Source organism: Daphnia pulex, chromosome 1 (genome assembly GCF_021134715.1).
Source record: "Daphnia pulex isolate KAP4 chromosome 1, ASM2113471v1".
NCBI classification, from domain to species: Eukaryota; Metazoa; Arthropoda; class Branchiopoda; order Diplostraca; family Daphniidae; genus Daphnia; species Daphnia pulex.
The window spans coordinates 594,082-608,769 of NC_060017.1; the positions used below are offsets into that span (position 1 = coordinate 594,082).

Consider the following 14,688-nt stretch of genomic DNA (forward strand, 5'->3'; position numbering starts at 1 on the left):
AGATGTACAGTAGATTATAACGTCTTCTTCTTTATTTGAATAATAAAACCTGGCAAGGGATGAGGGAGAATTGCCTTTGATCGCATTTCCCAGACGATAATATGCGAGGAAGGAATGAGGTAGACTCGCGCGTCTCTTATGCAAAAAGTGGATGGCAATCAAAGTTCAACGAGGTGGAACGTTTTACGTAACTATATATATGCCCCCCGTCGCCGCCGTATAGGCTATGATACGCACCACTTTGCATATCTAACAAATTGGGTTCGCAGCCTCAGACAGACGAATATATTAATCGGTAGAGACATATAGACATAAATAGATTTGATTGTATACATCAGTGAGTTTATAATGTGTGCCAAACGGTAATAAATAAAGGCCGACGGGCAATTGCACTCAATAACAGTGATGCTGGACAGCAGCAGCAGCAACACGTCGGGATATACTTATGTGTAACTTGGTTGGAGAATCTATATGGAATATTGAGACGGCCAACTTTTCAATTTGATGACTATTCGTCATTCGCTCTCGTCCTAATTATAATGAGACGTGGGCTCCAATCAGGCGCTTACGTAATTCTCGCACACACCGAGAAGAGGTTTTCGGAATCCCGGGGCTCACGACACCATCAGGGAATTGCGTCGGACGATATGACGTGGGTTCCATGCCAAACGCTGAACGGATAAAGTCTAGATATAACTATCTAGCTAAGCACTAAACTATACAGCGCTATCACCTACTATAACATTGCCGACACCCGGAAATTGGAAATCTAAGAAAATCAAAAAATAAACAAGCCGACATTCGTAATAATATCTGAAATGAACATACAGCTGTAACTATACAAACTTCTTTTTCGGACGGCTGTGACGTCAATGCAATGGCCAGCACAGCACGCAGCCGTACATTTTTATTTTGTGCCAAAATAAAGTCCAGTCCAGTCCCAACAATGGCGTGAAACCTGCTGTCAAACCGAGCGAATCAAAATTTCATTTGAAAAGTAAATATTTTCTATACAACGTACATCATATATAATAAATACCTTTTTCTGGCATGTAATCAAAGATATTATTCATTCAGCTTTGACGTCAATAATTCGCCAATAGAAACTAGTTTGGACGGCGAATGAACACGAGCGATGACTGAATAAGGCGGAATAAGGAAAAAATGCGATATGTACATACCATTTCAGTAGTTAACCAAAAGTACAGCGACGATTTTATATTATATATTTTAATGACGTAAAAAGCAAAACTCGGTCTACACATGCAGCTGGAAAAGTTATTGACGGAGCGACCTGGAGCTCTTTCATCTGGCGGCTCCGATGTGTGTGTATAGCTAGCACCGGTGTGGGTATATGCCGAGCTCGCTGATACTGCTGCCGCTGCTGCTGTCATCAATCGATATATTATTCACGGCCCTCATCATCATCATCATCGTTTGGCATCGTGACATGCAGCTGAAGCCAAGCCAAAACGCGCAGTATACTATAAGCTGGATGACGAACAACCTCCAGGACGATCCTTGGACGACGTCGCGACGTCAGGGGGGGGGGGGTAGAGAGGACGACATCATCATCAACAAGGAAAGAAAAAAGAGAAAGAAAGAAATAAAGTTGTCCTCCTTCTCTCGTCTATGCTCTTCACGGGCAAAGTTCAGCAGCAGCGCGATCCCGTTCCTGGATGATGGCGCAGCTATTCAAAAAGAACTGACGCGACGGAGCCAACGAATAAGAACTACTACCGCGTAGTCTACTTCTAGTCTACTAGTATGAAATGTATTAAGAGAGACCCCCGCATCCAATCAAGAACTATAGTACCGAACTCTACACTGCTGCAGCATCAGTGCAGAGTTCTTCAACAAAACAGCAGATCCGTCCATCTGTCGAAGCTTTTGGCACGTAGCGCATCACGTCGTGACCAGACGTCATCTACCTCTCTAGCTGCTCTGCACCACGATATCATCGCACAACACTAGCTGTTATATAGACGCGGAATTCTATTCGGCTCTTTCAATCGGTCGATATACTTTGAAGAATGCTGTGACGTTTTAGATCTGTAGGCTGAATCAAAGTGTTGTATGATGGAATGACGACTAGATTTAAGATCTATTTATACGTGTATGCAGAGCACCCAAAAGTCTATTTATGGCGGAGACCAGAGAGATCAGATAGAGCAAGCCCGGTGATAAGGGCGGCGTGAATCATTTCACGCCCTATTTTCACGACATCGGGGCATTGCTGATGGAAATATATAGCAATAAAAATACTGTACATCCGGCACGTGAATGTAAGAAAACAACAGCAGCAGGGCCTCTTTTGTCGCCATTGACGTGTGACATGTATTGGACCGAAAGTGACAAATAAAAATAATCTTAAAAGGGGAGAACAAAGAAAAATGGCCAATGAAATTGCAAATGTGAGATTTAGATACATATATTAGATACGGGAACTAGATTACGCAGGCAGTGAACCCTGTGACCGGAAGCCTTTTTTGTATAGAACCAATGTCTACGACGGGAGATGGGGGGGAAGTACGAAAAATCAATTCGCCGGCGTGAATATCAAACAACAATAAAAGTTTCGTCTTTTCCGTATGAGTGGCTGAGAAGTCAACATGTTGACACACGCTATAGACGCGGTCTGCAATTGGATTCAGTAGCCAAAACAAGAAATACACTTGACTTGATCAAGGAAATTGCCCAGCAGTAGCAACAACAACATTAAGGGAAAACAATCAACTCGAGCTCCTTCCCAGCAAAACAAAAATAAAAGAAAGGGGCGACCGTGTGTGCGCTAGAAATTGTCGCAGCTGGAAAGTTGAAGGTAATAGCCACGCCCTCCCGACTATAAAAGGCTTCCCTTGGCTTTTATTATAGCTATTAACTATTTGTTAATTTTTTGTTTCAAAAGACTCTTTTATAGTCGACCAGTTAGTTATTTTTCGTGAGCCGGCCTTTCTTATATAGTCTGAGCAATGCTTCCGTTTTGTGTCATCATCTCGGTGCGCGGCGGATATCAAAATATAAATATCAAAAAGGTCTGAGGACCTTCTACTCTATATATTTTCGCTGGCCCTTTCATTAATAGATCAAAAAGCTGCTGCTGCGCTTGATGTTTGGACTTTGAATTATGCACACAAGTTTGGGCTTGGCTGCTCCAAACTTTGCCTTTAGCAGCCACCGGCGACCGACGAGTCTTTATTTATACACTGCGGAAAGAAAAGATGAGCCGCCGTGAACTGACGACTCACTGGGCCGTGTGGGGTTCGTCGAGCATCAGTTGGCCAATCTTCTTCTTTCTTTTCCTTCAATCAATGTCTCGACAGACAGCAACGGGAGAAATATATACATAAAAGCTCGCAGTTTATTTATAGTAATCTTCTCATTGTTATTCTTCTTCTTCATCTTCTCTCGATCTAATTATTTGGCAATGTGGAAAAAAGACAAGTGGGACGCCACGCGTCAGTTAAAATATTATCCGGGGGTTGGCAACTCCCCTGAATCTTCGTACACCCTGGTCCGCCCTGGCCAGAATCTCCCTATCTCTCCTCTCATAGAATCTTTCGGAATCTCTAGAATCTCTCTAGAATCCCGAATCTTCGTACACCCAAGTTGTGAGTTGCCAACCCCCGATATTATCTTTGACATTAAGAAAAATAGAAAAAAAATGTCATGTATTTTCGCCTAGTTAAGTGCGTGATGGCCGACAGCAGATCTCAGGAAGGTCGACTGATGATTGCAGTAGCACACGGTCAATTATAAGTGAATTTTCCAAATGACTACCTTCCCCAAAGACATTTCCGTCTTCTTATTTGATCAATTAGATTTTCATATTCATAGGAGCAACCATCAGCATTTGATGTCCGGGTTGAGTGTTTGCCACACGGCTATTCAACTTTCAAGACATGTTCACATCAGCAGTGAGCGCGGTGTAATGAAGAAAAGAGAAACCAGACAAATATACAAGCCCCGAAGAAAGGTCCACGTACTGTACGTCTGCTAGCTGCTGCCAACGTGATGGATGGCAGCGCTTTTCTTTTTTCTTCGCGTAGTTGTTCATTCCCTTTTTGGTTCATCACACAATCAGTCCGAGTGTTATATAAGATGCGTTTAGGATCATTTACCCACCACAATACACATACAATCTATACTAGGCGTTTGGTATAACAAGGGAAAAAAAAGTGTTGTACACGTATAGTCACAAGTTTCGGAGCATGTTGAATAACCTGAGAGATTTGCCCACTATGGATTCACTCAGGCGAGTGGGCACAGGCAGAAAAATAATATTTAAACGACAGCAGCAGCCCGTCGCTTTTGTATATCTAATCCTTTTTGAATGCGAGAGAAAGAGACTTTGGCGGGTAAATAACCTCACAGCGTCGCCATGGCAACCCCATCTCTCCTCAAATCTCAGGTCTGTGTGCTGTGTGCGTTCAACACTTTCTTGTTCAACCGACAATAATATTATATGAATATTCAACCGCTGATGGATCGTATTGTTAACATACCCTCGAAAAAATGAAAGCCGTGACGAAGGATCGACAGCAGCGCGTTCTGACAGCAGGAAATCGCGCATCTGGAGAAGGTACCTGATATTATGTTCATTTATTCCACGGAAATCTATTTCCGTCTATTTCAGGTTGCTGATAGTTTTCTCGGTTTTCTGATGGCATAGTAGAACGCCGCCCGCGCACTTCCACCTAGTGCATAGTATAGGCCTCTATATCTAGTTCCCCGCGGCTATCAATAACGGAAAGTGCGACACGACCGAAGATGCTCTATACAAAGATTATCAAAGATGGAAATCCCCCTCCCCAAAATAGCATAGCATCAGCAAATACTACGCATTGTATGCTATTATCTCCAAGTGGTGAAAATCCCATTCCGATAATACGCTCCATAAATATTTAGTTGCAATCAGATTAGTCATTCAACGGAATTGCCACATCACTGCACGGATGCTTCCTGATTGGCCGTCTGGTTAAGTTGGAATTCTTTAACATTATCACGGGTAAAGTTATTGCTGCCCAAATAGTATATTTACCGGCCGGTTACTCGGAACTTGAGGAGGACGTCAGTCAGCGACTAACAGTGATGAATAGCCCCCGAAAGAGGCCGGAACTGACGGAGAGAGCACAAGTTTCCCGGGCCCCCTTTTTCGATCCGCGTTTAGATTCCTTCGCAATGGAGCAAGGATCATTCAATCCAGATGGCTGGCTGGCTGGCTATCAAGATGCTCTTCTCTGCCAGACTGGAACTTTCTCACTCTGTCGGAATCGGTCGGAATGGAAAAGCAGAAGAAGAAGAAAAGTCTCATCAATTCATCGCCAACTTGGATGCCGAGTAATTACTATATATAGGACTTGCAGTAAATACGTATACGCCCATCTTTTGAGTTATTCTACGTCTATTCAGCTGCTGCTGCATCCAGCATATGTACGTACACAGACCACCAACTCGAGTATACCTACTAGTCACGTTTAATACAGTTTGCCTTGGGTGATGTTATCGGGTAGAAATCGTCAGACTTGTCCAATTACGTGCCGCTGAACTGCTGGATGCCAGCGACAGCAGTGGTACGCCCTGGATTTCGTTCACTTCCGTCGCTTCGTATGTGTGCCACTCTCGTCAAAGTCGCAAACACTACACGTGAATTGCAATCACGGCCCCCTGTATACGTCTTTTGACCAGTGATGTGCACGTCATACGGTGACTTATTCGAAAATTTGACGTTACGTCGTACGTTACGTCAATTTTCCTTGTTTTTGAAGTTTACGGTGACTTCTACGTAAGTGAAAAAAATACTGACTTTTTACGTATACTTTTGACGTGTAAAAAAGTCCAGTTATGAGTTATTACCGTAAAAGTCAAGAAACAATTTTAAAAATTTGGCAACATTTGCTTTGCGAAAATTCGTCTGCCATTTTAAATTTATTAAATTTTAATTCTTCTAAAAATAGCCCTCCATGTTTAATTTTCATTCTTATTTTTTCCAAATGAAATCTGTGTATATTATGGGCAATAACAATAAATAATGTAATGATGTATATGTGACGTAACGTCATACGTTTGAAGTATGAAAAAATTTACGTTACGTTGACGTTTTTTTTTTTACTTATTACGTAGTACTTTTAAAATACGTATGACTTCTACGTTTTTTTGGTACGTCAACAAATCCCGTTGACGTGCACATCACTGCTTTTGACACACGCTCAAAAATATATCTACGGAAAAAAGGAAGAAAAGGTTGAAGGCTGGCTGATGATGTAGCTATTTCTTTCTCACTTTCCTTCGGCGGAACGCCTGGAGAATTTCATGAATGAAGTCGTTCATATTGGTGTCCTCCTTGCGAAGAGGTCAAAGCCAAAAGCGTCATTTTTTACCAGCACATTACACCTGAAGAAAAATAAAATGGTCGCAATAGGATGCGACTAGCCCGCATGCTGTCGCCGGTTATTGATCATATCGATCCTTGCGCACTTTCCCCTATGAGTCGTCGGTCGTCTCACATGTAGGTCAATGGGACGATGATCCTTTCATCCGCACATGTGATCTGTGTACCACATCTTGCCCACCAACTTGGGGCCGATTATTTGTTTTGACTGCCACTACAGCCACTCCCAGTTGGAATGTATAGTACTTAGTCCTTTATCCGTCGATGAAAATGGCAATTTGCTGGGGCCGATGCCAAGGACGGGAACAAGTGTCTGAGACGGACAGATGCTGGTTAAACCGGGGACAGACTTTTACTACGAACTTTATCGACGATAGAGGCAGTAGAAAGGAATCGACAGAATAAGAGATACCAGAAAATGCTATGCGATCACGTGATCCCGCATTTTGTATTTCATATTTCCCGTTCCAACTAAGCGCTGCATGATCCCAATCTCCACTGCGGGTGGCTCGTACCGACCCGTTGGATTCAACCCCAACCAAAATGTTCCATCCATTGAAATATATTTCACGTGTATTTTTTGTTTCAAATCGACCAAAAAAAATAAGAGGGACATGATAACGGGAGCAAAAACTAAATAGATTCAAGCGCAACAACAAAAGAAATGGAAAACGTCCAAATCGAATAAACAAAAACCGTCAAAGGAAAATGTTTGTTCTCTTATCAAGAAATTTTATACCCGCACTTTTCTTTAATAGCAAAACGAAGAAAAAAAAAACCATAATTTGTTTTGTTTTTCTGGGTGACCAACAAATTTCGCCGGACACAAGTGTGGGATCAAAAGGGAGAGAATGACTCGGGCGTACAATTTGACATATTGAATGCTGCGTCTGCTGTTGTTGTTTAATAAATGATCACCTCTGAAATGAGTATGACGTTGAAATGTGGCTAGAGACTATAAAGTAGATAGTTTGGTATCCATCTAGCATCTCTTATACAAGTTATGAATGCATCATCTAAATAAACGTCATGGCGCGCGTAGTACTGTACAAAAAAGGTGGAATAATATGGACGCTTCTCTCCGTCCAGCATTTCTCAATCGTTGGCGTCCGTTTCCAAGAATTGGGCGTATTTGTCCCGAGTGCATTCGCCCTTGGAGTTGAATACGAAGCGGTAGTACGATCCATCAGCACAAATAGCTACAAAACAATGTCAAACATTACACGACAAATAAAAATCAACCAACAATATCGATTGCAGCTACCTATCACTGAGTTGGGCTCCGCTCCAAAGGCACAGATACACTTATGGCTACCTGGGATGTCGAATTTTGTGAAGGACCACTGCGACGAAAAGTATTTGGGAAGGAAACTCACCGACAATCTGCAACAAAATTGTGAGAAAAACATTGGAAATTATCGTACTTCCGTTACACCAGCAGAGTTCATTTTTCAAAACTAAAATATTATTAGTAATTTACGTAAAAAAAAAACGGTTTACTTTTAATAAATATAAGTGTTGAATAAAGTACTTACGAAGAGTGTCGATTCTTTTTGGAATCTTCGACCGCGAAAATGTGGACTGTTCCGTGGTCGCTTGCCGCACAAAGCAGCGATGAATCAGAATTGAAATTCAAACTAAATTTAGCAGACATAACAGATAATGCAGATCTATTTATTTTAAGTTCTTTCGGCCAACATTTTCTTACCAATAGATTGTGGCTGGTTGAGCACCTCGTCTTAGTTCGCTTATCAGATTACCTGATGATGTGTCAAATATCCTAATAAGTGTGCCCTAAGTAAAAAGAAAATAGAAACTTAAGTTTTTCAGTTCACTAGAACTAATCAGATTCACATGATTACCTTTTCAGATGCTGTTGCTAACCGAGTGCCTTGAGAATTGAGAGCCAAACAGGAAAGGGCAGCTTGGTGGGCTACTATTTCAACTGGAGCCTTTTCTGTCCGAGCCAAGTCTATGAGTTGCACTTGACCTGGCTTACGGCCTGCAATCACATGTAATCAGTCAGTTACAAGACCAAATACTTCATTCAGCAATTATCACCTGGAAGTGCTAATAGTGAGTTAGTGCTGCTGGGACAGAGGGTACACAACCCACAAGGATTTGCACAGGTTTCGAATACATGTAGCTGTTGTGGGATAAGTGTGAATGTGTACACCTTAAATAAGCATGAAATAAGAAAATAAATCAAAATTTCAATCTTTATTTTGAAAACCTCTGTTAATACACACCTTCACCATGGTATCCAGCACAACAACAATCCTATCCCTCCTCAATCGTACTGATTTGATTGGACTGGACTGTTCAATTTCTATCACTGGTCGTTTTTGAAGGTCATCCCAGATCAATACTGAAGAAAAACAAAATACACAGTAATCATAACTTAGTTACATATGTAAACCCAAAAGAAAGTTACCTTTATTTATGGGATATTTTGGTTGATTTCCTCCCCCTACAAGTGCCAAGTAGTTGCACCTGAAAAGCATTTCGACATGTGCCACTCCACCTGTGTATGGAGTTTCTTAAATAATAATAAATCACACAAACCATAAAATTATAAGTAACCACCATCAACAAAATGTTGTCTCTCTTTCTCCCTTAAAGGATCGCAGTTGTATATTCGGAACCCGGTTTCTGTTCCGCAAGCAAAACATCCTGCAAAAAAACATTCATGTCAACACTTCAAAATGTATCCAATACAAAAACAATAACAACATGATACCTTGATCCTGATTAAATCCTGCGTAAATTAATCCGTTTTTAATAGGCGAACTGCAGCCGATATTCATTCTTTTTTTAAAAAGATTTATATTCCGTTTTTATTTAATTCGATTGACAAACCTAGAGGACATGACAGTGGAACTGAGTTTTCATTGTTTAGACTCGGTCTGGGTTGCCAAATAGTGAATAGAAGTTGCAAGTTTGCAACTAGTAGCAAGTGTCGCCACTGTCGCCCCCATCAATAAGTTGGGCTATCACTCTTGTCAGAAATAGTTGCTTAGTTAATAAGCTTCTGCTAAGATATAACCTGGCTTTCATTAAGAAAAACGGAGCAGTCAGAAACAGTTCTAGACAAAGATGCAAAAGTTGGGTAAGCTTAAAGATAACCTAAATTTGTTGAACTACTATTGTATGCTAATATCTTACTAATTTTCTAAGGAGATTGCTTGATGAAAGACGGTTTTAGTTCCAAATGAAAATGTTCCTGTTAAAATAGAAAATGCTGCCTAAGATCAGGATCAAGACCATACGAACAAATTTTACCATTTGGTCAAACTGCAACGAGTCTTAAAAGAGCCAACTTGGCTAAAGGAGTACGTGGCTTGGTAAGGAGAAGTGTGGCTTCAAGCACCAAGCATGTTGATGAAAGTAAAATGGCACCAGTCCAAGTACCCAGGTCAATTCAACCTGTTTCATCATCGTCAGAGAAAGCTCTAGACACCGCAGGCACTGTTCCTGAGCTCACTAAGCGTAAGTCTTTGTCATGGATGATACAACTTACTCTACAGCGAGCAAAGCATCCCTTTCCAATAGTGTTGCAAATGCCCAGCACACACCAAACGTCAAGCCTTTCAACCAGAAGTCGTTTAGCGAGTCGAAGACTGCTTCAAACGGTTCGGTTCAAATCAATCGTTCCGTCAGCTCTGTTTCGGTGATTCGATCATCATCTTTAACTCTTCCTCGTTGGAGCGTCACTTCCAGCCTTCTAGGAAACGACAGCAGTAGTCGTTCAGTTTGGGATGTCTCAAAGGAACCTTATAAAAAGTAAGCCATTTCTTTTCGTCCCTGGAGAAGGAATTTATTTATAACGCTTTCATTCCTTCACATAGGGAAAGGGTACAGCAGTTGTTGGATAAGAGAGGCTGGAGCGTTGTCAGTTTTCGCCACTGGAGAAGTTTAGGTCACCAGATGCAAGACTTAAAAGTGCCAGAGGAAAAATCTGCCAGCGTCAAGAGCATCCAGACCGGCCGATCTGATGTCCCCTCAACCGTCGAAGGAAGTGTGTGTGCTTCCCCTACACTACTCAAGGTATTAACATTTAAAAACTATTGCTATTCAGAAACCAATCGGTTTGACTTATACAAGGATCATTTTGAAATTACTAGCGCAAGTCTTCGGTGATGAACACCAATTTTGAAAAAGAAGATGAAGATGAACAGTGCGTGTTGACACCACCACCTCAACCAGATTTCGAAAACGACCAAGAAGAAGCAGCAGCCCTCCAGCCCATTCGCCGCGCAATTCATCAGTTTTAAAAGTATTTGACGATCAAGAGAACCAAGATTTGCCCGCTGCTTCGCCGATTTTGAAAGAAAATTCCGCGATGGAAGAGGAGACGGACAACTTCCACACTCCAACGGAAAGCGAGATTAAATCCAAATAAGCGAGATTCAGTCTTGGATCTGTTGCCATTTTACTTTTAGCAACCATGCTTGGGTTTGAAGCCAAGAGTAAATTGTATCATTCATATAGACTTACGCTTAGTTAACTTAGGAATAGTGCCTGCAGTGTCTAGAGCTTTCTGTGACGATGATGGAAACAGTTTGAATTGACCTGGATACTTGGAACTGGTGCCATTTTACTTGAAGCCACACTTCTCCTTACCAAGCCACGTACTCCTTTAGCCAAGTTGGCTCTTTTAAGACTTGTTTTGGTTTGACCAAATGGTAAAATTCGTTGGTATGGTCTTGATCCATTTGTTTTCACTTCATATTGTGCATATTGTGTAGCCTATCCCTGCTGAAATTTTTTTATTTGTGTTGGGTATTTTGTGTTTTACTGTACTTGTTGTAGCGTCATTTGCTGGCTTTATAAATTTAATACGACTTATTTTCACCGGCATTTTCTCTTTTCTTTCCTCCCGTCTTTCCTCAAGCAATCTCCTTAGAAAATTAGTAAGATATTAGCATACATTAGTAGTTCAACAAATTTAGGTTATCTTTAAGCTTACCCAACTTTTGCATCTTTGTCTAGAACTGTTTCTGACTGCTCCATTTTTCTTAATGAAAGCCAGGTTATATCTTAGCAGAAGCTTATTAACTAAGCAACTATTTCTGACAAGAGTGATAGCCCAACTTGTTGTAGCTTTCCTTCACACGCTTTAACTCTCAAGTCTTAATCAAATGATTTCCTAAACGAGTTTGCAAAATTACAGGAATCGCCAATAGGACACCTTTTCGGATTTTCCTCTGGCTACCGATGGGGGCGATATTTGCTACTAGTGGCTACCAATATGCTACAACTTCTGGCTACCATTTTAAAAACAAAAATAAAACCGATTACCAGATAGAACACAAAAAAACTTGTTTCATCAGGGTTCGCTAGTTATAACTATAAGGTAGAAATTTAATATTATTAACTCGTTATTCATTTACTAACAGCTGTATTTTGTATTGTGATAACAAATACACGACAGGGAATTAAGAGGACAATTAAGAAAATAATTAAGTCCTACATCATACAATTTCAAAGATTCTTCGGTAATAAAGAAATCTTAAATTAGACGGTCTCTAACCAAGAATATCTTTGGTTTTGATTTCGGAATAAACCGGGAAATTAGTTCCATCGTTAGTCTCTTTCTAATTTCAATTGCGTAAGAAGAGGAATGATTTGAAGGGCCAGTTTTTCAGATGACGCACAAATCATCCGCCGAGACATCAGATCCAATGGTCCTCCTTTATTACATAACAAAAATAAAAAATTGCTATAGAATCATTTGTAAACGGAAACGGCGAATTACTAGCACATTATGAAGTCCTACCTTCCGTGTCGATGCAAACACCTCCAGCTTCTCTTACAATTAATGTTCCAGCGGCTGGAATAAATTAAGCACATTTTTAAATTTGCTGTTTCAAAAATGAGGAGAGAATTTTACCAATATCCCACACGTGGATCCCGTATTCAAAGTAGCAGTCTGCTCCACCCGAAGCGACCGAGGCCATGTTCAATGCAGCACTTCCCATAGCTCTTAATCTACCAATTAAATCAGATTTCCGCTGAATTCGATGTCTTACGACTCAGAAAGGAGAGTTTTATCCTCAAAAAATCTTTGCACAGTTATTTAAAAAAATACGGTATCGTAAATTATTTACCCATGAACTTTGTTCATAAGCGCTGTTATATTTTTAAGTACACTTTCCATTTTTTGGAGATCCCGGTTCGTACCAAACTCGGCAATGACTAGAGATTTCCCCAGCTCTTTGGGAGAAAAAAAATACATCAAACTAAAAGAAAATTCAAATGTGAAAGTAGAGGAGAGTTTCCTTTTCTTGTGATACCTGTTTCTTCAGAGGCCCGAATGGGTTTATCATTTAGAAAAGCTCCTTGGCCAAGTTTGGCAGTGAACATTTGGTCTAAAATTGGATTGTAGATTATGCCAATGTGGATGTCTTTATGGTACAGCACTGCTAGTGATATGCAGGAATGAGGAAATGAGTGCACAAAGTTCATTGTTCCATCAACTGGGTCGACAATCCAGGTGGGTTCATCCATTAGGTCACATTTTTCTCCTGCTGCCACAGATTCCTCTCCTATAAACCTGGAAACCACAGAATTGAATGTTATCACTGGTTGAAACACCACCACAGCAATTAAACAATGAAGTCATTACATGTGGTTAGGGAAATTTTCTTTGATTCTACCAATCAACATTTTCTCCACTGCCTGATCAGTTTCGGTAACGAGATCGACAGCACATGATTTAGTGAGCACAGCTTTCTTCTTGTAAAATGCTTCTTTGATAATCTAAAATTGATGACGACACAATAGATAATTAGATATAAAATATCAGAATTACATGTTGAATAGAATCGTACTTCTCCTGCATCTTTCACTGCTTTTAATGCGACGGTAAACACTGCTTCAACATCGAATTCGGCCATGGTGAAAATAAATAGACGATTGGATTTCTTGACAGGTTGGATTGGATATTATGTTCGTCTGCTAAACTTTTCAGATCGATTGCATCCGCTCAATCGATATGTCAATGGCGGGGTATTTTTTTTTAAATTAATTAGATGAGAACCTAACCAAAATAGTTGTGGTAAGGTTTCCCCAAACACGGTTTTTCTGTGGAGCACACCCAGAGAAGAGAAAAGCGTGTAGAATTAATGTTCGACCTGTGCGACAACTTCAGCTCCGAGCTTATTTATTAGACATTGGCCAAGTTTACACTCGAAGAAGCAAAGAAAGTTGAGCGGTGATTTTTTGTTTGTCCCCCGAGTTTCCTTTTAGATTTCAAGAGGAAAATTCCATTGTTCGACAACAACGACAACTTTATTCACTCAACCGCGACGAGAAGGAGGGTGTTTCTATTTTCTCTGAAAAAGAAATCGCTGCATGAAAACCGAAAGGTAAGAACGAAATTCGCACGGGATTTTCCTCTCGAGTAGTGCACAAGAACGCGCGTGAGCCCCTAGTCAACAGATTGAAATGTAAAAAGAATGATAGAGTATCATCACGTTTCATGTATTCTAAATATGATGTATGACGTCTAACCTTGGAGATTTTTTTTTCTCACGGATATTGGAATGAACCAAATAATGAACGACGCAAAAATACATGCGATGACATTCTTGCGGTCTAACCACTCGAGCGTCGTTGAGCTTCCCTCTCACGCGGAACCACCACACGGCGTCAATGGGCGAGTTTGTTCCGAATATTGCGGAAGTTGAAAAATTCTTCTCTTTTTGAATTACCAGGCTTACTCGCTTCAGTTACATAGTTAAACAGGAGATTGCGTACCTCCGGGCCAACATCGCCGACGCCTGTAAAGAAGAAAAGTTTCTAAAGAAATCGAGCGCCCAGTAAACTCGTCGTCAAATAAAAGAATAACCGGACAATTTAGAATTCTATTATTTTTTGTTATTATATTCCCACGGATTGTTTGCAGTACCATCATTTGTGCACACATCATTTCCACGTGAATGAAATCGAGAGAAGATATCGAGTTTCTAGAAAATTTTCAGGAGGCTCGTTGGCGACTTGTGTGCGGGAAGGAATGACGAGTCACGACGTGGGAGGACTTGAAACGGAGAAAGTGCAGTGAACCGAGAGCTAACGCGAAAGTATTGTCAGTATACAGTTATCTCTCTAGAGTCTCTAAATTAACTCGGATGGAGAAAAAGAAACGGATGATGATGAGATTGCAGACGGAATGTATGGGAAATGACGACCGTCCAACGGAATCGACGGTTTCTTTTAACGACGAAAGAACGTTAAGTGTTTTAGTTGTGTAGAAGAAAAATCTTAACGGTCAGACTATATGTTGCGCCGCTTTA

The 14,688-nt window shown here is 40.7% G+C and overlaps 3 protein-coding genes across 4 annotated transcripts; 1 reads left to right on the plus strand and 2 right to left on the minus strand.

Annotated features, from left to right (window-relative positions):
• Positions 1–6,946: 6,946 nt before the first annotated feature.
• LOC124196240 (WD repeat domain phosphoinositide-interacting protein 3-like) lies at positions 6,947–9,353 on the minus strand. Its single transcript, XM_046591148.1, has 10 exons — positions 9,132–9,353; positions 8,978–9,064; positions 8,826–8,915; positions 8,641–8,759; positions 8,453–8,567; positions 8,254–8,393; positions 8,100–8,185; positions 7,927–8,028; positions 7,656–7,774; positions 6,947–7,590 (listed from the first exon to the last, which is right to left on the minus strand). Exons 1-10 carry the CDS (start codon positions 9,196–9,198, stop codon positions 7,487–7,489), a joined length of 1,029 nt encoding a protein of 342 aa, XP_046447104.1. The 5' UTR covers positions 9,199–9,353; the 3' UTR covers positions 6,947–7,486.
• Positions 9,354–9,358: 5 nt separating this feature from the next.
• LOC124196262 lies at positions 9,359–11,251 on the plus strand. Of its 2 annotated transcripts, none has more exons than XM_046591192.1 (4): positions 9,359–9,500; positions 9,569–10,174; positions 10,240–10,438; positions 10,496–11,251. In XM_046591192.1, exons 2-4 carry the CDS (start codon positions 9,894–9,896, stop codon positions 10,529–10,531), a joined length of 516 nt encoding a protein of 171 aa, XP_046447148.1. In that variant the 5' UTR covers positions 9,359–9,500; positions 9,569–9,893; the 3' UTR covers positions 10,532–11,251. The 2 variants fall into 2 exon arrangements, with proteins under 2 accessions (XP_046447148.1, XP_046447141.1); XM_046591185.1 differs by having other exon boundaries at positions 10,516–11,251.
• Positions 11,252–11,775: 524 nt separating this feature from the next.
• Positions 11,776–13,373, minus strand: LOC124196253 (inositol monophosphatase 1-like). Its single transcript, XM_046591173.1, has 7 exons — positions 13,225–13,373; positions 13,020–13,153; positions 12,688–12,947; positions 12,502–12,607; positions 12,285–12,382; positions 12,171–12,224; positions 11,776–12,084 (listed from the first exon to the last, which is right to left on the minus strand). Exons 1-7 carry the CDS (start codon positions 13,288–13,290, stop codon positions 11,978–11,980), a joined length of 825 nt encoding a protein of 274 aa, XP_046447129.1. The 5' UTR covers positions 13,291–13,373; the 3' UTR covers positions 11,776–11,977.
• Positions 13,374–14,688: the final 1,315 nt, after the last annotated feature.

Bases quoted from the DNA above. Each gene is read 5' to 3' on its own strand.
- LOC124196240 (XM_046591148.1), bottom strand. From the start codon at position 9,198: ATGAATATCGGCTGCAGTTCGCCTATTAAAAACGGATTAATTTACGCA. The intron at 8,916-8,977 runs GTGGTTACTTAT...CTCCATACACAG, and splicing joins GAGACAACATTTTGTTGATG to GTGGAGTGGCACATGTCGAA. The intron at 8,568-8,640 runs GTGTGTATTAAC...TGCTTATTTAAG, and splicing joins TGCTGGATACCATGGTGAAG to GTGTACACATTCACACTTAT.
- LOC124196262 (XM_046591185.1), top strand. From the start codon at position 9,894: ATGGATGATACAACTTACTCTACAGCGAGCAAAGCATCCCTTTCCAAT. The intron at 10,175-10,239 runs GTAAGCCATTTC...TCCTTCACATAG, and splicing joins TCAAAGGAACCTTATAAAAA to GGAAAGGGTACAGCAGTTGT. The intron at 10,439-10,515 runs GTATTAACATTT...TGAAATTACTAG, and splicing joins CTTCCCCTACACTACTCAAG to CGCAAGTCTTCGGTGATGAA.
- LOC124196253 (XM_046591173.1), bottom strand. From the start codon at position 13,290: ATGGCCGAATTCGATGTTGAAGCAGTGTTTACCGTCGCATTAAAAGCA. The intron at 12,948-13,019 runs GTAATGACTTCA...TGTGGTTTCCAG, and splicing joins GAAAATTTCCCTAACCACAT to GTTTATAGGAGAGGAATCTG. The intron at 12,225-12,284 runs GTAAAATTCTCT...AATTTATTCCAG, and splicing joins GATCCACGTGTGGGATATTG to CCGCTGGAACATTAATTGTA.